General features: G+C 36.8%; 1 protein-coding gene across 4 annotated transcripts in view; it reads left to right on the top strand.

Annotated features, from left to right (window-relative positions):
- The window catches only part of SYK (spleen associated tyrosine kinase), a 156,132-nt gene that overhangs the window by 62,417 nt on the left and 71,238 nt on the right, over positions 1-22,477 (top strand). For all 4 annotated transcript variants that reach the window (XM_074203878.1, XM_074203877.1, XM_074203876.1 and 1 more), the window contains exon 3: positions 8,799-8,959. In XM_074203878.1, the coding sequence (XP_074059979.1) occupies positions 8,799-8,959 (161 nt within the window). The remainder of the gene's footprint in view (positions 1-8,798; positions 8,960-22,477) is intronic.

The following is a 22,477-nucleotide window of genomic DNA, read 5'->3' as shown; positions in this document are numbered from 1 at the left end:
GGAACTATTGAGATAGAAGTGTATCCATCTCTTCCCTTAAGTATTAGTCTATGGGGCAGCTAGGTAGCGCAGTGGATAGAGCATCAACCCTGGAGTCAGGAGGACCTGAGTTCAAATCCGGCCTCAGACACTTTAATAATAGCTTAGCTGTGTGACCTTGGCAAGTCACTTAACCCCCATTGCCTTAAATAAATAAAATTTAAAAAAATTAGTCTAGGGATATAGTTTCAGGTTCAAACTAACCTTTGAATTGCTGTTCATTTATGGGAAAAAGGATGCTTTACCATTTCTGCAATAAATACATATAACAGGAAGAAAAGAAATTCTTTTATTCAAATCATTTTAATTAAAACAAATCAGAGAAAATACACAAAGACAAATTCAAACCAGATAATACTGAATGAAGGAGTTTTTTCATTGAGGGTGAGGTAACTCAGGTCAAGTCATCAAAGAGAGAGAGAGTGAGGAGGATCAGGGAGTCCTACAGCTCACCTAAGAGGAATTTCCCTGGAAGTCTGTCATATAGCTTGTTGGAATATCCAAAGCTGCAACAGTATTTAAAATACAAGGAAAATGAAGAATCTCAGAGAAAGTCCAAAGAGGGCAGAGTTCTACTCCAACTCCATTGTACTCCTCATGTAGGCATTGGACATTAATTTCCACCTATAAGGGGAGGCTTTGACTCTTGAATCTCCCACAGACATATATTGTCAAAATAAACCAAATTCTCCTTCCCCGTACAAAGATAGAGAAACTTCAAGAAAAATAAAGTGAGAGAATAAAAACAATGTGCTTTAGTCTGTAGTCAGATACTATCAACTTTGTCTTTGGGATGGATAGTTTTCTTTATCATATCCATCAGTGAAATTGCTTCAATATTTTTTCCCACAGTTTCTATTGCTACCTCTATTTCCCTCCATCCTATCCCTCCCCTCCCCATTTATTCTGTTCTCTCTTTCCTTTCACCCTCTCCTCAAACATGTGTTGTATCTGACTACCCTCTCTCCATGATCTTTACTTTCTTTATCACCTACACCCCCTTCCCCTACCCCATCCCCTTTCCCCCATCTCCTTTCCCCCATCCCCTTTCTCTCTCCTATTTTCTTCTACAATAAGATGTATTTCTATACTCTCTTGAGGGTATATGTTATTTCCTCTCTGAGTCACTTTCAATGAGAGTTAAGGTCACTCATTCCTCCCTCACCTTCCCCCCTTCTGCTCCATTGCAAAATCTTTTTCTTGCCTCTTTTATGTGAAATAACAACCATTCTACCTCTCCTTTCCCTTTCTTCCAGGGCATTCCTTTCTTGCCCATTAACTCCATCTTTATATTATACCTTCATATTCAGTTCCCTCCTGTGCCTTATCTACATATGCTCCTTCTAACTGTTCTTATAAATGAGATGGTTCATAGGAGTATAATCAATATCACCTTCCCATGCAGGAATACAAGCAGTTCAACATCATTAAGTCCCTAATGATTTACCCTTCCCATCTGCCTTCTCTATGCTTCACCTGAGTCCTGTACTTGAAGATCAAACTTTCTGTTCAGCTCTGGTCATTTGAACAGCAAAGTCTGAAAGTCCCCTATTTCACTGAATGCTCATCTTTTCCCCTGAATTGATGCTCAGGTGTAATCCAAGCTCTTTTGCCTTCCTGGAATGTCATATTCCAAGCCCTATGATCCCTTAAAGTAGAAGCTGCTAAATCTGGTGTTAGCCTGATTATTACTTCATGATATTTGAATTGTTTCTTTCTGACTGCTTGTCATATTTTCTTCTTGATTTGAGAGTTCTGGAAATTTGGCTTTAATATTCCTGGGAGTTTTTATTTTGGGATCTATTACCAGTGGATTCCCTCAATTTCTATTTTACACTCTGCTTCTAGGATATCCAGGCAATTTTCCTTGAGAATTTCTTGAAAAATGAAGTCTAGGCTCTTGTCCTGGTCATGACTTTCAGATAGTCCAATAATTTTTAAATTATCTCTCCTGATTAGTTGTTTTATCTTTTCCAGGTCATTTGTTTTTCTAATGAGATATTTCACAGGTTCTAGTTTTTCATTCTTTTGGTTGTTTTTATTGTTTCTTGATTTCTCACAAGTCATCAACTTCTGTCAACTTCATTCTACATTTGAAGGAATTATTTTCTTCAGAGAGCTTTTATATCTTCTTTTTCATCTGGCCAATTCTGCTTTTTAAGGCATTCTTCTCATTGATCTTTTGTACTGCTTTTTCCATTTGATCTAAACTGTTTTTTAAGATGTTATTTTCTTCAGTATTTTTTGTATTTCCTTCACCAAGCTGTTGACTTGGTTTTCATGGTTTTCTCACATTCCTCTCATTTCTCTTCCCAATTTTTCCTCTACCACTCTTACTTGATTTCAAAATCTTTTCATGTTTTTCTTGGAGGTTTTGTATACAGAAGCTTTGATCTGGTTATATTCTGCGTGTCTATTTTTATCCTTCATGGGAACAAAATAGCTGCCTACGGTCAGATTTTTTTTCTTCTATTGTTTGCTCATTTCTCCAACCTGTGATTTGATTTTTTAATTCTTTGTTAATGTGGGGCTTTGATTCCAGGGTAGAGGATGCACTATCCCAAATGTTGTCCTCAGGTTCACCCCTCCAGGGACCTCAATTCCTTCAAGTTCTTATGAGAGGCTCTGACTGCTTGCTTACTTGTGCTCTGGTCTGTGAATGATCACAAGCACTATCCTCTGCCCTGAAGCTATGAGGAGGGTTCCTGCTCTGCTCTGTCAGTAAAGCTCCTTTTCCTGAGACCTGTGCAATCTCCCCTGACCCCCATACCATCTGTGGGCTGAGAGCTCTCAAAACAGCTACCAGATGGGTCCGCAGATGTGTTCTTGATCCCTGGGGGCCAGGGCTGTGCTGAGACCTGTGCTGGCCTGGGCTCTGTGCTCAAGTTGGTTTGGCAGAGTTTTCCTGCTGAACTTCCCAATTATCCTTGGCAATCCCTGGTCTGAGAGGTCTGGAAACTGCTCTATTGCCAGGGACCCAGACACCCCCATAGGCTGTTCCTGAATGGTTGGAGCCAGTTTGCTGTGCTGCAGCCCTTTTCAACCCTGGTGTAACAGACCTTGTCTTGGGCCAGAATATTGTTTCACTCAGTCTTTCTGTGGTCTTGATGCTCTAGAATTTAGTTAGAGTTAATATTTAAAAGCATTTGGAGTGGTCTGGGGGAGAGCTTCTGGGATTTCCTGCCTTCATTACACCATCCTGTCTCCACCCCTGATCAATTCTAATTTTTATGCAATTATTTTCTTTCGCAATGCTTAATGCCTCTTTCTCCAAAGTATCTGTCCTCTTTTCATAATTTCTTGCATAGTTCTAATTTCCTTTTTTCACTTTTCTCTCTACTGCCTCTTACTTGGTTTTTATAATTATTTTTGCTCTTTTTAAATTATTCCTTTAATTTTTGAATTCTTGTTGATCTTCTAATATGCATTTTTCTTTTGTGACTTTGCTTGTAGATATTTTCAAAACTCTTTTTCTGCATTTAGCTCTTGAGTTTCCCTATGTATTATAATAGCTCTATATCATCAGGTTCTTTATTTCCTCATCTTTACAGCTTATTTCTGGACTTTAGCCTTTATATTAGTGTTAGACTCTGCTCTCTTCTGGGGAGTGGTGTTTGGACTGAAATTTTGTGTCTTACTGCTGCTTTCACAGCTCAGGACTGCAAGATATTTCATGGTTCTAAGTCAGTATGAACTCTGGACAATTTTTACGAGTGAAAAAGGGGAAAGAGTGATAAAGGGGTCCCGAGACCAAAAGTTTGAGGACCATGATACTAAGACATAGAGGAGTTGATTTGGAGGAAATAATCATATTAATAAAATCAAATCCTTAAAGCCAAAGTTGATAACATTGCTTTTATTGGTCACATCAAACTCAATTTTTATAAGTGAAAGAAAAACATTATTACATAACAGTTATGCTAAAATTGCATAAAATGCAGCAAACTAGAAAAGTCTTTTTTCCCCCCTCCTTATGTTTTCCAGATCACCTTACTGAGTGGAATATTCCCAGTAAAACTCTCACAGGGTTAATATTCCATGTGAAATCCTCTCAGGGTTAATAAATATTAAGGAAAACAAACTATTATTATTGGACCATTCCTAGAAAGACCTTACAGTCCAAAAGAGAAGCTCATGAGCCACCTGCTTTATAATAAGACTATTTTTGCAAAACTGGGAGGTCAGTCTAAACATAGACATTACTTCATTAAGAAAGTGATCAAGGTCTCAAATACCTCGTCCTCTGAAGGGAAAAATATTATGAAAACATTTCATTCTTTTCTCTGTGTCTGTTGCTGGGGTAGATTTTCCTCCAATGGATTAAAAGAGTGGTTAGGGAGAGGGACCTGCATTAGGACCTATATAATCTTACTTGACTATCCCTTGGGTGTAGTTTTTTGATTATGAGTCTGCTCTTCTCTTGAGAAAAGCTTTATAAAAACTTCTTTTGCTCAGACTAGTCTCTGAAAATTTTCTTTAGTGTATTTTTATCACACGCATTATATTTCTATTTCTTCAGACTTTTGACTGTTTTAAAATTTCTTGTTGACTCACTGACTCATATAGTCAATTATGATTTTCAGGGGAGTTTGTTGCTTAAACAAGTTTTTGTACTTCTTGTAACCAAAATTCCCTAAACATATTTCTTCCATCTTTCCATTCCTCTCTGTCTAGCACTGTTCTTTTGTTGATAAAGAAAATTAACTTTTTAAAATTATTGTTTCTTCTCCTTCAGAAATTCTAGTTGAATTTGTGCCCAAACTGTTTTTGAGATGTTTGGTTGAGTTTTTTTTCTTCTGGATTTGTCTTAATTATTCCTATTGCCATAATAGCTTTTCATGGTGGAATTATTTTTTAAAGTTGCTTATTTTTCCAGCTGACTTCCTGACTTAAGACTTGTTAGGGTTAAGGCTCTGAGTACTTTTTGAGTAGAAGTCTTGTTTAATTCTGTTTCTACTTTCTTGAGGGTACGACTTGTTATATTGTTTCAAAATCTCAGGCAAGTACTCTTGCTGGGACTTGTGGTTTTTAGTACTCCCAAAGTAGACTTATCTAAGGAAACATATTTTATTATGCTTTTCTCCCCATCCTTGGTCTGAGTTTAGCAAATACATGGCCTGGGTTTGGGTCTGTGCTATGAGTAACTTTCACTTTTTTCAATTACTATGTGATAATTGGGAAATTTTGGTTTTTAGTGACTGAATTGCAGGCTATCCTTTTTTTTTTTTCCTCACTTGTGCCCTGGTTATTCCTCTGCAAGCTTCAGTAATAGTTAGAAACTTAAATTGATACTCCACTCTACTTTTGGAATTTAAAGCCTCATTTTTGTGACTTTTTCCTTACCTTTAACAAATACCACTGTGGGCACAGTTACTTCCTCAGTCAGTTGCGGATCTGAGTTCCAGAACTGAATAATGAGAAACAAAACTTCATTAAGCATCTGTTCATATTGTGATACCCTAATATGGGTCTGGAAATATGTCAGTATGAATCTGGGATCTCTTTTACCTGATGCACAGCTTCTTCTTGTTTTGAAGTGCTCCATACCTGGTAAATTCCTATCTCTGTTGTCTGTAGCATCAATTTGTCTTCTTAGGTTAGAAAAATGATGTTTTACTTTTTCTTGGATTTTATTTTTTCAAGATAATCATGATTTTTTTAAAGTTTTTTTTCAAGGCAATAGGGTTAAGTGGCTTGCCCAAGGCCACACAGCTAAGTAATTATTAGGTGTCTGAGGTCAAATTTGAACTCTGGTACTCCTGACTCCAGGGCCGGTGCTCTATCCACTGTGCCCCCTAGCCACCCCAAGACAATCATGATTAAGGAACTTGCCCAGGATCAGACAGTAATTAAGTGTCAAGTGACTGAGGCAGGATTTAAACTCTAGGGAAAGTGCTCTATCTTCTGAACCACCTAGCTGCCCCCTTTTCTTGCAGGTTTCAGTCAAGTACATTAAAAAAAATTGTTTAGGAGAGTATTGGCAGGGTGGAGAACTGGTTGTACCACTTCTTGCTGTTCCATCATCTTTGCCCTTCCTGCCTACACTGTCCTCTTTTCTTTAATCCCTTGTATTCTCCTTTTTGAAAATTTTGCTCTTTGAAATTCAAGCCTTGTATTACATGTATGGTAATCTGTGGTCTTTATCCTATTGACCTGCTATTGAACAAAGCTAGACAAAATTCATGAAACTAAAAACTTGGGCCAACAGAAAGTTTTTTTTATAATATATTCTCAGCTGGGTTCTTATGGCAGCAAGGCAATTCTTTTATATATTTCTAATCTATTCACTACCCTACCACAGGGTTTTTTTTGAAAACTTTCCCCTTCAACTTCAAATCCCCTCATCCAGCTGAGAACCTTGTTTCCTAGACCCCTGAAAAAAAAAACTGAAACTATTCTCAGGAAATTTTTTCTTTTCTCATATTCCACATCTTATAAAATAGTCAGATGCATTCTAAATCTTATCACCTACCATACCCCTATTTGGCATGGACAAGTGACCTAATTCTATCTAAGGTAAGTTTTTTATGTGAACAGCTGCTTCCATTCCATTTTCTTCCTCATATTTCTCCCTCTATCATCTTTTAGGTTTTTTTCAAGGCAAATGGGGTTAAGTGGCTTGCCCAAGGCCACACAGCTAGGTAATTATTAAGTTTCTGAGGTCAAATTTGAACTCAGGTCCTCCTGACTCAGGGCTGGTGCTCTATCCACTGCACCATCTAGCTGCCCCTACTACCATCTTTCAATGTAGGATCAAAACGACTTGTGACTCTGTTATCTCTTCACACATACAATCAATTGCCAAATCCTACAGATTCTCTGTTTTTGATTTATCTCTCACATATGTTCCTTTCACTCCTCTTGACTCTGAGACTGTATTGATGCAGACCCTAAACAGGTCCCACAGAGTATGTGTTGGTCATTCTACCTCATGTTTCTTCCTAATCCAATATATCATCCATCGAATTGTCATATTGAACTTCCTAAATCATAAATGGATTATATTATCCCACACTGTAGTCAGTTGACAAGTATTTATGAAGTGCTGGGCACTTCATACTAAGTCCTAGTAAGCAATGTAATCAAAGGTAAGCAGTACAACACTCTCCTCATAAGGAGTTTAAATTTTAATGGGGGAGACAAGAAGGATATGTGCAAGTTTACACAGGAGATATAAAGGAAATCAATACATACATATATACAGTAGTTAACGTGAGGGAAGATACTAGTAGTGGATGAAATCAGGAAAGGTTTCATTCAGAAGATGTCACTTAAACTACATCTGATTGATGTTAGTCCTTCCTTCTTAAAGAAGACTGTAACATCAAGAAGGTGATGCCATGACAAGCAAATGAATTGGATTTGAGAGAGGGTCTACTTTCCTAAGTCACCAGCCTCATTTTCTCCTCCAGAGCCATCTGGGTCCAGTGACCAGATATGAATCAGGATGACTGGAGATGGCCCTGGATGCAAGGCAATTAGGGTTAAGTGACTTTGCCCAAGGTCACACAACTAGTAATTGTCTGGTGTCTGAGGTCAGATTCAACTCCCATCCTTCTGACTCCAAGACCAGAGTTCTATTTGCTGTGCCATCTAGCTGCCTTGAGCTGAATCTAAAGAAAGAGAGAATTTATGAGGTGGAATGGGTAGGGAGTGCATACCAAGTGTGTGGGCCTATTATGTGTTATGTATTGTACTAAACCCTGGTAATATAAAAAGAGACAAAAGATAATTCCTGCCCTTGAGAACTTTACAATCTCATGTGGAAGGCAACATGCAAACAAATGATGATGATGAGGACCATGATATGGGGGAAGGTGATGCAATGACAAACACATGACTTGGATCTGAGCGAGGGAGGGGTGATGCTGTGCTAAGTTATCAGCCTCACTTCCTTTTCTGGAGTCATCTGGGTATAGTAGCCAGATATGAAACAGGACTACTGGAGATGATCCTGGATGTGAGGCAATCAGGGTGAGTGACACGCCCAAGGTCACTGCTAGTAAGTGTCAAGTATCTGAGGCTGGATTCAAACTCCTGTCCTCCTGATTGCAAGGCCAGTGCTATATCCACTTTACCACCTAGCTGCCCAAAGCATATACAAACAAATATATATAAAGGATGAATATATTCAGAATAAATAGGAAATAATCAACAATGGGAATGCACTAGAATTAAGAATCCAAGATTTTATCACTATGCCATGCTGATCAATGTCATCTAATCATAGACTTGTTTGGGTTTTAATTAAAACTAATTCTAGGAAACCAGAAAAAAGAAATGTTTCCTGATTTATAATGTTCAGTTCAGTCCAACAAACCTTTGTTGGTATTTTATACACAAAAGTAAAAATGAAAGTCCTTGCTATGAAGCAACTGACATTCTTTTGAAGGAAGGAACATCCATAAACAAATATAATACAAAAAATTGAGAAGAGATGGAATACTAACAAAAGAGGGGAATGGGAAATGATGGAGTGAAAGATAATTTTATGAAGTGCCTGAGTTGAATCTGGAAAAAAAAAGACAATGACTGTGAGAGATGGCAAAGAATACATTGGGAAAATTGTTTGTGTGAATGCATGGAGGAAAGGGATAGACTTTGGAGATTAGATAGGAATATATTTTGAGTAAAATTCTTAAAATTTAGTCATATGAATAGATCTCTCGATTTTCCTTCTTTGATGATGAAATTTTTTTTGGAATTTATCTTAGGACAATGAAAGGCAATCTGTTTTTATCATACTCCTCTCCCTACAGGGTCAAGCTCTTGAACAAGCTATTATTAGCCAAAAACCACAATTAGAGAAATTGATTGCTACCACTGCTCATGAGAAGATGCCATGGTTCCATGGGAAAATCTCTCGTCTTGAATCTGAACAAATTGTCTTAATTGGCTCAAAAACAAATGGAAAATTTTTGTGAGTATTTTTCTTCAGAAACAGTTCACTTTTTCTGTTTATATGAATAGAATACATGAGATTGGATGAGATCAATTAGAGAACATCATATGATAAGCTGTTTGCTTAAAGGACTCTTGAAATTTAGTTTTTTAGTAGTGTTTTGTTGAAGATATATACATGTGAATACATGTTGGCTTAAAGCAACAGGAAATGAAGAATAAACCCCCCCCTTTAAATGATAATTTTTTTCATTTTTGAAAAGTACACATATCTGATTAATCATAATCAATGTAAGATTTAAGACTCGTGACCAAAAAAAAACCCCACGACTACATGGTAAACATATTCTAGTCCTTTATCCCCTTTCATATTAAGCCAGGGGAGAATTGAGTGAGTGACCTGAAGTCTCTAATTCTTTTTAAGATGAGGGTCTGATTTTTGATTCCAGAAAATTTGTGTCTAAATTCTATCATGACAATAGTATATAGTCAAAATTTCCCTGAATAAAATACTTGTTTGCCTAAGCTGCTCTCACTACAATTGCATTTCTGTAGAAGGATATTTTATTTCAACAACCTTTCCAGTCCAAGTGGCTAATTCATGGGAGATGATTGATTTTAATCTCATAAAATTTTCATTTACAAAAAAATGCACCTAAAATTTTTAAATGTGTATTAATATATCAGTATACATTATATTATTGATTCTAGGAAGCATCAAGTCACAATAAGCCTTTTTACTATAATTTATTGAAATAATTGAAAATCTATTTTAAATGAAACATAGCATGATAATAATTAAAAGGATGACAGCTTTACAGTGATTAAATTATTAAGAGATGTAGCTCAGGTTCTGACTCTGATATGTTCTGACTGTAATACTTGGATCACTTACCTTCTTAAAGCACTAGACATCTCCCCCAGACAGTAAGTTACACATTTGATGTTCTTCATTAGGTGAAAGGTTTTCCACACTGGAGTTTCTTGCATATCACAGATTTCATAACTTTATTCCATAGTTCCTTAAAGAAGCATACTTTTATTTCAATACTTTGTTAGTTCTGTGATTTCATCAATTTAGGTACTCCTCACAGTTCAACTTGCATTCATGTCTTCTCATTCTGTGCAACTCTTATCGTATCTTCTCATAAATCCTTTAGATTATCCCTTCACTACAATTGTAGCCTCTGTTTAGGTCTCTTGATTTATATAAATAACTATAGAGCATATAATTTGTCTAACTATTATTCATCACTTTACAAAGTGAACAAACTAGCCATACATCTTTTTGATAGTCTTTTACATGGATACTTGCTCACACTTAGTTAAAAGTAATCAATGGCTTACCTATCATAGAGTTGACAGGAAAATTTGTTTCTTTTAAGTTTTTAATACTGCTTTATTTTCATTCATATAGCATCAATATTATAATATGGATATTAAAAAGATGGACTTTTTTAAAAATGAGAAGTATGGGTCATTAGAATAGCTGCTCAGTTTCCTTAATCCAGTTAAACTACTCTATCTTATGAGAATCTTTTCTCTAATATTTCAACCTCATCCTATCAAATGGCTTATTCCCTACTTCTTCTAAATTTGTCCAGGTCTCCCCTACCCTTAACAACAAAAACAAAAGCAAAAAACCTTCAGTTAACCATACTATGCCATTAAACTATTATTCTCTAACTCTTCTCTGTTTCTTAGCTAATCTATAAAAAAATTATCTGTACTCTCTCCCTCCATTTCCTCTCTTCTTATTCAATCCATTGCAATATGACTTCTGACCTCATCATTCAACTAAAATATTTCTTTGTTAGTTACCAAGTGATCTCTTAATTGCCGTATCTGATGACCTTTTCTCAGTTTTCAACCATTCTGCTGCATTTGCTATTGTTAGCTTCTTTCCCTTACTGGTTATTATTTTCTCTTTAGGTTTTTCTAAAGTTTAGGTCTGACCATATCATCTCCTTCCACCCACCCCCTTCTAAAACTCATATGGTTCCCTATTACTTTAGGATCAAATACAGAATTCTCTTTTTGTTATTCATAGTCCATCATAGCTTAGACCCTTTCCCATCTTAGCTATTTCCTTCATTACTTATTCTGTGGTCCACCAACACTGGCAACCCTGTTGTCCTCCTTGCCTTGAACATTTTTCCTTCCATACTATTTACTTTACCAATTTTGTTTGTCTCAATTAAAATCCTATCTTTTACAAAAAAAATCTTTCCCAATCACTCTTAATTCTAATGCTATCTCTGTAATTATTTCCTACTTATCCTATATATAGCTTGTTTGTACACTTTTGTCAGCATGTTATCTTCCCTATTAGATTTTAAGCTCCTGGAAGGTCTTTTGCCTATTTTGTATTTTTATCACTTAGTACACTACCTGACACATAAGTGTTCATTGATTAATTTCTTATTAGTCCTTCTTTCAGTTGTATCTTTGACTATGTTCATGAGGAGAAGGCACATTCCTTGACTTCTAATGAAGCCACATTTGATGGGCATTATTTCTTGCTTTCCTCTTCCTTTGTCATTATTTTACAAGGGTAAGGGCATGATAGGGAGGCAATGAAATGGTTGACCTTAAATCTCAAATTTCTATATTGCTTTTGATATTCTATTTTTGACAGTTTCTTCAACAGCTAAGATCATATTATTTTGCATTTTTCACAAAGGAGAAGTAGTTAAAAATAGAGGGGGACAAAACCAGCTTCATGCTGCATATGTCTCAGTTGTTTTCTGCATTGAATTCACAGAAAGGCAACCACATCATGTTTTCCTTCATTATTTTTGAAGATAATTAGTATACATGAATAAAATAATTTGAATCTAATTTTATTCATTCCCCTTTCCCAAATGAAATGTCTCTAATTTGTGTTATAATTACACTGCTTCTACTATAATCTAAAAGACCTCTACTGTACTTCCTTATCATGTGTTTTTCTTTTTTCCTGTTCCTCATTTGTGCACTAGGGCATTTATTTTTACTTTGTGGTTGTAAGTTCTGTTTTAGAGTAAGTGGCAGACATGTGTGTGCTTTTGATAACATTACTAGATTTGGTGTTAAAGGATTCACTCCATGTGTGTGTGTGTTGTGTTGTGTGTGTGTGTTGTGTTGTGTGTGTGTGTGTTTGTGTGTGTGTGTGTGCTCATTGATTATTCATCTTTACATTTATCATTCTTTTGCAACAGGGATTTTCATATTGTTTTTATACTAGGGTAAAAAACAACCGAAACAAGATTTTACTGTTTTGTTGACTTATCATGAGAAATGAAGTCAATACTATATTCTTAGTATATTCAACACTTCAGCTACAACTCTGATAATCTTTTTCAAATGTCAACATTTTGAGAGCTATTAGGAAAATGTCACTGTCGGAACCTTCATAAGACCAGAAAATGCCTCAGAAGGAACCATGATAAAGAAAAACCAAAGAGACTAAAAACTTCCCTTCAGTCCAGGACTATACAAAAAGACAACAGTAGTCCCATACTTGGGGCAGAAATCAATGATGGGAGATGGAAGGCAAAGCAACAAAGCTTAATTCCACAGCAGAGGTTGGGGTCAGTTCAATGCCCAGAAAAATAAATGTGACCTAAGAATCTTCATCTTCAGGAAAAGGTCAGAGTCCTGGCAGCCTTCACAATAATCAAACAACCTGAACCCTCTTCAGAATCCAGGAAGCTTAGGAATGAACCAAAGCAACAAGTAGAAGTCAGACAGTTCTTGCAGAAGATAAAGCCTAGTTTTTATCACCAAGTTAAGGATTAAGCAGGGCCTACCCACACAATTTAGATGTAAAGAGTTTTACATAGACATAATTTCTCCAAATAGAAACTTTTATATTCTCTAGAACAGAATAGTTAAAATAGTTTATTTCAGAGTAAAGTAGAAAAGGACTTAGGCTGTCATTATTTGAATGAAGACAAAGATGATGGAGAAACAATATGGTGTAATACAAAGAGCTCTGAATTTTGAGTTCAGTTGAAACTTGGGTTTGAATCTTATCTTGTATAGTTAAAACTGAGCAAGACCTCTACCCCAATATTAAAAAATGGCATTGTAATATATGGGACCTTTAGAAAGTCACCGAATTTTTCTGTGTCCCAGCTTCATCAAACATAATTTGATGGTATATTTTAACTTGATGATCTTTTAGGTCCTTTCTAACTGTAGACCCTTTGATTCTATGAACATTTGCTTTAAAACCTAGAGATATCTTGAATATATTTCTTTTTCTTTCTTAAAATAAGCAAATAGATCTGTGATCTCATTAATTCAGAATTTCCTTTCAGAGATACAGATTACCTATCTATACCAGTCAATACTATTTGAGAGGCGTGTCTATACAGAAGTTCATAAACTCTCTCCAATATCAAGAGAGTATCAGGTCTGTCTGTGTCATCCTTCCCTCCCCCCATGTAAGCAGCCCCAATTTTACTTTTGTTTTTCTTCAGAATTTCTTGTTGGTAATATGTTGCAGTCTGTTCATTACCCATAGTTCATATCCTTGGTGTATGAAGCAATATATTTTCCCTTGCTATAATTTAATAACCCTAATAAAATATTTGTGTTCTAATTATAGATCTTCATTCTTTGTGAAACTTGGAATCAGTAAAAGTACTTTGAAATTTCCTGATATAGTGGAACTGTAAAAGATTTAGCTCATGTCTTCCCAGTTCTACTAGTATCCTGGTCTATTTTTTTTTGTTTGTTTTTTAAGATTTTTCAAGGCAGTGGGGTTAAGTGGCTTGCCCAAGGCCACACAGCTAGGTAATTATTAAGTGTCTGAGGTCAGATTTGAACTCAGATACTCCTGATTCTAAGGCCAGTGCTCTATCCACTGCACCACCTAGCCACCCCCTGGTCTATGTTTTGAATAGAATTCACTAATTGCTAAAGATTGCAAAACATCTTATATATAAAATTACTACTACTACTATTACTACTACTACTACTACTACTACTACTACTACTACTACTACTACTATTATTCACACTTTTAAAGATGAGGAAACAGATTTATAGAATTAAATGACATTTAACATTGTTATACAACTAGTAATCATAGAATGTAAGATTCAATCCCAAGTCTCAACTGAACCCAAAGTTTAAAGCTCTTTTTATTAGACAATATTGTTTCACTATCATCCACAAATAAGGTTATTTCAAGTCCTTTTCTTCCTTATTGTGATCTTTCTACTTTTATTTTAACTATTCTTTATCACATATACTTTATGCTCTAACCAAGTATTATTATGTTCCATTTTCCTATTTTGTGCCATTCTCATTTTCTTATCTCTCTGTGATGTGGATTTATCTGAGACCTAGCTTTATGTTCTTTGGGCAAGAAGAATAATAATTCTTTTCAAGATGTTGATAATGATCCCTGAGACCCCCTGAGAACATTTTTTAACCTCTTTATTAATAGTTTTTATCTTTCAAAACTTCATTTTGGCTTTCTTGAGAAATGTATTGACTTAGGGGTACTGGAATTTGTTTTTAGTAAAAGGACTGTTTATTTGTACTCTTAGTGCAACTAATAAACAGGATGATATCAGAACAGTATATTAGAAAAGAATGAACTGGAGATGAAATAGACTAGAAGCAGTAATTCTAGTCAGTAAATTAATGAAGAAAAATGTGACACCCCACATTTATCAGATTAGCACAGATAACAAAAGTGGAAAGTAATAATGGTTGAAGGGGTTATGATAGGAGGATGGGACCTTAGTGAAGAAACTATTACTTCTGGAGAACTATAGCTAAAAAGTCACTAACATGTTCATATCTTTGGACCCAAAAGTACTACCAGAGGAGGAATAGGGATAAGACCTATATGACAGTTATCTTTGTTGTAGCAAAGAGATGGAAGAATGGCATGTGCCCATTAATTGGGGAATGGTTGCATATTGTATGAATGTTATGATGTTATGAAATATTACTATGACAATAATCAATATGATAGATTCAGAGAAGCTTGAAAACTATGAATGAAATAAGCATATTAACATGTAAGATGTTAATTTATGTCTTGATCTCCATAACATTTATGTGAGGGAAAACTATTTTGAAAGACTTCAGACTATTCAAAGTAGTGATCAAATGACTTCAAAAGACTGATGATAAAGCATATCTCTCATGTTTTGGCAGAAGAATAGTGAGATGTGTATTCTCAGACATGTTAAAAGATAACGCATTATTGGAAGATAAGTGAATAAAAGAAAAGAAACATTAACAAATTAAATTTTCTTAAAAGCTAACTTAATAAAAATGTCATCTTTTTGGCATTTAAATCCTTTACAACCTGACCCCTTCCTCCATTTTCTGTTTTATTTCACTTTACTCCCTTTCATTCATCCTTTGATCCAGTTTCATGACCTATTTGATGTTCTGTGAAAATGATATTCCAGTTAGAATGTGGATAAAAAAAAAGATGGCAAAGAAGAGGCAGTACTATAGCCAAGTTCTCCCTACGTTACCCTTCATCAACTTTAAAATAATACCTCAAAATGAATACTAGAGTGGCAAAGCCAATAAAGTGTTGGGTTGAGTCATTTTTTTCTAGCCAAAGACTACTTAGAAGGTCAGAAAGAGAGGTCTTACTGGGGTGGTAATACGAGTTGTGGGACTTAGTGCTGGTGATAAATAATAGGATAGCAACTTTAGGAACAGAAATTTTAAGAGGACTGGACAACTGGTTAGGAGAAACACGACTTCTTTCCTAACACTGAGCATAGGATAGGACACTGTTTTTGGCAATACTTTTGCCCATATCCGGTGCCAACTCTGTTCCAATGGAGAGAAGAACTGTTGGTCACAAGGGATCAGGGCCCATGTGGTGGTGGTGTGCTCTTGCCAGTAAGGAATCAGAAGCTTAAAAAGACCAGATGAAAGATAAACCAGATTAAAAAAAACAGATAAAGAACCAGATAAAAACATAGTATAGAAGAGGAGAGTAGAGACCAAATCTCTCCTGGGATTACTAAACCTTGGAAAGGGTAAAAGAGATGCACACTCCAACACAGACTGGGCCTCAACGAACTAGGAATAGGCCTACGAGCTCAGCAGAGGCAGCAATTGTTCCAGGAACTCTTAGCCCACAGATGGTATGGGGGCTGAACAGCTAGTCAAAAAGAAATTACAGGGGTCTCTGTAAGCAATAAGAAAATACTCTTTTGCTTTGCCCACACAGCCCATATATGCTGTTCCCAGGTCACAGACCTAAATGACAGTTCCAGGGTCAGAAGGAGATTCACACATCAGAGCATGTAGCACAGTGAAATGGGGACCCTCTTCACAATTCCAGGGCAGGAAAGAGTGCTTGTGGTCACCCACAGATCAGAGCATCAAGCGGGAGAGTAATTTACACCTCTACTTAGATCATATCACTTTGGAAGAACTGAAAACTTACAGGTCCCTAGAAGTGTCTCTGAAAACAGTTGAAGAAAATTCTTAAACTTTGGGACAGAGATCCTTCCATCCTGGAAGCCAAACCCCACTTTAACAAAGAACTTGGGAAAATGAGCCAACAACAGAAAAGACTTCTAGGGATAGAAAGCTACTGTGGTTACAAGGAAGATCAGGATATACACTCAAAGTCAATGTTCCAAGAAAAGTCTCCAAGAAAAATATGAATTAATCTCAGAATTTGAAAATCAAGTAAGAGAGACAGAGGAAAATTTGGGAAGAAAAATGAGAGTAATACAAGAAAATCAGGAAAAAACAAGTCAACAACTTGGCAGAGGAAACACAAAAAAAATGATGAAGAAAATACCTTAAAAAACAGCCTAAGGCTAAATTGTAAAAGAGGTCCAAAAAACCAAAGAGGAAAAGAATACCTTAAAAAGCAGAATTGGTCAAACGGAAAAGGAGATAGAAAGGCTGATAGAAAAAAATAGCTCCCTAAAAATTAGAAATGAGCAAAAGGAAGCTAATGACTTTATGAGAAATCAAGAAACAATAAAATAAACCAAAAGAATAAAAATAGAAGATAGTGAAATACCTCACTGAAAAAAAACTGACCTGGAAAATAGATCCATAACAGATTAATTTAAAAATTATTAGACAAGCTGAAAGTTATGATTAAAAAGAGTCTCAATATCATTTTTCAAGAAATTATTAAGGAAAACTGCCCTGATTTTTAGAACCAGAGGATAAAGTACAAATTGAAAGAATCCATTAATATCTCCTGAAAGAAATCCCAAAACAAATACTCCTAAATCTCCCATGTCAAGGAGAGAATATTGCAAGTAGCTCAAAAGAAACAATTCAAATACTTTGGAGTTTTAGTCAGGATAATACAAGATTTAGCAGCTTCTATATTAGAAGATGGGAGAGCTTGTAGGGCAAAAGGAGCTAGGATTATGACCAAGAATCACCTGAGTCCCCTTTTGGGAGGAAAAAAAGAGACATTCAGTAAAATAAAGAAATTTCAAGCATTCTTGATGAAAAGACCAGAGTTGAATTGAAAATTTGACCTTCAAATACAAGACTCAAAAGAAGTATAAGAAGGTAAATAGAAAAGGGAAATCATAATGGAGTTAATAAGGTTAAACTGTTTATATTCTGACATAGGAAGATGATACTGGTAACTCATAAAATTTTATATATAGAGAGAGGGGGGACACAGGTGTGAGTTGAATATAAAGGGATGCTATCAAAAATAAATGAAAGGGTCAGAGAGGGAGAAAGAGAAAAGAAGAGGTAGAATGGGGTAAATTATATAAAAGAGGCAAGAAAAAACCTTTACAGTGGAAGAGAAGAGAGGGAGATGAATGAGAATGAGTGAACCTTATTTTCATCAGGTTGGCTCAAAGTGGGAATACCATATACTCAACTGGGTATAGAAATTCATCTTACCCCACAGGAAAGTAGGAGGGGAAGCAGATTATGGAAAGGGGGAGGGGTGAGAGAAAGGAGGGCAGATGGGAGACTGTGAGGCAGGAGCAAAATACTTTAGAGAAAGGACAAGGTAAAAGGAGAGACAATTGGATAAATGGGGGGGGTAGGATGGTGGAAAATACAGTTAGTAATGGAAACTATGAATAAAATTTGAATCAAGTTTCACCGATGAAGGACTAAGTTCTCAAACCTCTAGAGAATTGTGTCAAATTTATAAAAATAAGAGATATTTCCCAAATTATAAATGATCAAAAGACATGAACAGTTTTCAGATGAAATAATCAAAACTATCTTATAGCCTTATGAAAAATGCTCTAAATCACTACTGACTGGAGAAATGCAAATTAAAACAATTCTGAGGTACTACCTCAAACCAATTAGATTGACTAATAAGATAGAAAAGGAAAATAACAAGTTATTTTAAGGATTGTGTGAAAAATGAGACAGTGTATTATTGATGCAGCTGAGAACTGATTCAACTATTTGAAACTGAGTCAGAAGGACTAAAAACCTTTCATACTCTTTGACATAGAAATATCCCTGCTAGGTACCCCAAAAGAGAAAAAGAACAAAAAAGAAAAGGACCTATATGTACAAAAATACTTGTAGCAGCTCTTTTCTGGTGCAAAGAAGTAGAAATTGAGGGTCCATCAATTGGGGAATGGCTAAGCAAATTGTGAAATTAGGATGGAATACAATTGTGCTATAAGAAATGAGCTTTCCAAAAAGCCTAAAAATATTTACATGAGCTAATAGAAAGTGAAATGTACTGTGTATAAAGTAACAGCAATAGTCTAAGAAAATTAGTTGTAAATCACTTAGGTATTCATAACAACAACCAAGGAAAAAACCAAGACAGTGCTGAATGATTTATGCTGAAAATGCTATCTCCAGATGTCTGAATACAGATTAAAGCATACTTTTTAAAACTTTTTTTTTCTTGAATTTTTTTATCTGTTTTCCTTCACAGCATGACTATTATGGAAATATTTTGCTTACCTTCTTGGAAGGCAGAAGGGAGAGGATTTGAAACCCAAATTTTTTTTTTTGTTGTTGTTGAAAAATTATGTTTAATCTTCATTCAGGCCTTCACCAATCTCTTCTTTTGAGTTGGACAACCCTTTTTATGATTAGCCCTACAGAAATGTCTTAAATCATGGTATTGCTGAGAATAACAATCATTCATAGTAGATCATACAATATTGCTATTACTGTGTACGATATTCTCCTTGTTCTGTGAATTTCACTTTACATCATTCATGTAAGTCTTTCCATGTTTTTCTGATAGCACCCTATTCATTATTTCTTTTCTTTTTTTAACTTTTAATTTATTTTTTATTCTCATTTTGTACAATGTTTTTTTACATTAATAAAATATTCTTGTTTACAAGTAAACAAAATACCCCTCCTCCCCTATGAATATAGATAGACTTGTTTGGGCAAAAAAAGGAAAGGGGAGAGAAAAAAATTAAAATAAAAAAATAATAATAGTAATAATTATAGGTATGGCCAGGTGGTGCAATGGACAAAGCAACAACTTGGAGCCTCGAGCACCCGAGTCCACATCCAGCCTCGTAAACCCAACAATCACCCAGCCGTGTGACATGCAAACCACCCGTTCCTCACTGCCCTGAAAAAACCAAAAAAAAAAAAAAGAAAGAAAAAAAGACCCAAAATAAAATAAAATAGTAATAATAGCAGGGGTGGCTGGGTGGCAGACAGAGCATTGGCCCTTGAGCCAGGAGCACCTGGGACCAAATCCGGCCCCAGACACCCAAAGATCACCCTGCTATGTGGCCCCAGGCAGGCCATCCAGCCCTACTTGCCCTGCACCCTCCCCCAAATAATCATAATAAAAAATGTGCTTGAGTCTTTGTTCCAACACCAACAACTCTGTCATGGGTGGATCTCATTCTTTATGATAAGTCCATCACAAAAGTTATTTCCATATTTTTCCACCCTTGCCATTGCTGATCGCAACTCCCTCCTTTCTTATTTCTCCACTACCATGTACTCTTTTTTTCTCTCTCCTTTCACTATGACTCTGCTGTATGGTCGCTGAGTGGCACAGCAGACAGATCCCTGGTCCTGGGGCCAAGAAGCCCTGAGCCCCCATACCACCCCTTAGGCCCAGAATCCACCTGGCCCTGTGGTCCTGGGCAGGCCTTCCATTCCCAGCCCCTTGCAAGAAGTAAGAAAGAAAATGTGTTATATCTGGCCACTCTCCCCCCATGGTCCATCCTCTCCTCCTTTATTCATATCCCCACCCCTTCCCCCTGCTCCCCCCTCCTTCTTACTCTAGATGTCTATACCCCATTGAGTATATTTGCTGTTTCCTCTCCTAGCCATCTCTGATGAGAGCAAAGTTTCCCTCATTCCCCCTTGCCTCCCCCCTTCCATATCATTGCAATAGTTCATTGTAATAAAAAAAATCTTATGTGAAATATCCTGGACTATTCCCCCCCTCTCCTTTTTCTTTCTCCCATTCCATTTCCCTTTTTTTCTATTGACTCCATTTTTACACCATATTTTATCTTCGAATTCAGCTTTTTCCTGTGCTTCAACTATAAAAGCTCTCTCTACCTGCTCTAGTAACTGAGAAGGTTCATATGAGTATTATCAGTATCATTTTTCTATGCAGGAATACATGCAGTTCATCCTCATTAAGTCCCTCATACTTCCCCCCTTTCCTCCAATCTCCATGCTTCACCTGAGTCCTGTATCTGAAGATCAAATCTTCTGTTCAGCTCTGGCCATTCCAAAAGGAACCTTTGAAATTCCCCAGGTTCATTGAAAGTCCATCTTTTTCCCTGGAAGAGGACATTCAGCCTTGCTGGGTAATTCATTCTTGGCTGCATTCTAAGCTCTCTTGCCTTCTGGTATATTGTATTCCAAGCCCTACGAGCTTCCAATGTAGCTGGTGCTAAGTCCTGTGTGATCTTGACTGCAGCTCCATGATATTTGAACTGTGTCCTTCTGGCTGCTTGTAATATTTTCTCTTTGACTTGGGAGTTCTGGAACTTGGCTATAATATTCCTGGGGGTTGGTTTTTTGGGATCTCTTTCTTGGGGGGGATCGGTGGATTCTCTCCATTTCTATTTTGCCCTCTGCTTCTAGAATATCAGGGCAATTTTCCTGTAGTAATTCTTTGAAAATGATGTCAAGGCTCTTTTCCTGATCATAACTTTCAGGTATTCCAATAATTTTTAAATTATCTTTCCTAAGTCTGTTTTCCATATCAGATATTTCACATTTTCTTCTAATTTTTCATTTTTTTGGTTTTGAAGTATTGATTCCTGATTTCTGTTAAATTCATCAATCTCCCTGAATTCTATTCTTTGTCTGAAGGATTTGTTCTCCTCAGAGAGTTTTCTTATCTCTTTTTCCATCTGGCCAATTTTGCTTTTTAAAGCATTCGTCTCCTCGATAATTTTTTGAACTGTTCTATCCATTTGACCTAAGCTGGTTTTTAGCATGCTATTTTCTTCAGCATTTTTTTGGATTTCCTTGACTAAGCTGCTGACTTCATTTTCATGTTTTTCCTGCATCTCTCTCCTTTCTTTTCCCAGTTTTTCTTCCAACTCCCTCATTTGATTTTCAAAGTCTTTTTTGAGCTCTATCATAGCCTGAGCCCAGTTTCTGTTTTTCTTGGAGTCTTTAGATGCAGGAGCTTGTGCTTCCTCATCTTCAGACTGAGTATTTTGGTCCTTCTTGGGCTCATTTGCAAAATATTTCTCAATAGTCTTCTTTTTATTTCTCTGCTTGCTCATTTTCCCAGCCTGGGCCTGGTTTGGGGTGTTTCTTGAGCTTTTAGGACACTCCCACAAGGGTCTCAGTGTGTGCGGCTCTGTCCTCCCTCCTGGTCTGTGAATGACCATAAGCGCCTCCCTTTGCCAAGGGGCTGATGTGGGGGGGCTGCTGTTCTATGGTGGGGCCTAGACTGTGGTCAGGATCTGAATGTGGTCAGAGCCCCAGAGTCCTGTTTCAGGGGCAGAGGACAGAGCTAGGCAGTGTCTCTTCACTCCCCTCCCTCAGCTCCATGGGCTCATGCCCTGGGGGCTCCTGCTTACCGGCTCCGCCTGCTTCTGTTTCCTAGATGAGGGCTGGGGAAAGAGGATGCTGCTTGCTGTGTGCCCTGAGGGCTGGGCTCCATGTGCTCACTCTGGCAGAGATCCCCCGCTGTTCCCCCACTTTGTGCCTGGTGCTCCTCGGGGTGCAGCTCAGGAGACTCCCCCGCTGCTGTGAGCTGAGACCCCCAGTGCCCTGGGCCTGCCTCAGGGAGGCTGAGGTTCTTTGGCTCTGCCGGGCCACTCCTCTGGCAGGCCCCCTCCAATCCCGGGGAGCAGAGCCTTTCTGCTCTTTTCCTGGTTACCTTGAGTAGGAGAACTGCCTCACTGGGTCCCTTTGTGGGTTCTGTCTCTCGAAAGTTTAGTTAGAATCCTTAGCTGATGAATTTTATTAGAGAGCTCCTAAGACTCGATCCCTTCTTGTAGTCATCTTGGCTCTGCCCCCCGAAACCCAAAGTTTTAAAAATTAAAGTTAAAAATTGTATTTACATGTAATTTTTAAAAAATGCTAAAAACAAAAAAATCTTTAAACATTAAAAAAAGAAATTATCAAGGAA

Source organism: Macrotis lagotis, chromosome X (assembly GCF_037893015.1).
Source record: "Macrotis lagotis isolate mMagLag1 chromosome X, bilby.v1.9.chrom.fasta, whole genome shotgun sequence".
NCBI lineage: Eukaryota > Metazoa > Chordata > Mammalia > Peramelemorphia > Peramelidae > Macrotis > Macrotis lagotis.
This window is presented reverse-complemented; position numbering and strand designations above follow the sequence as displayed.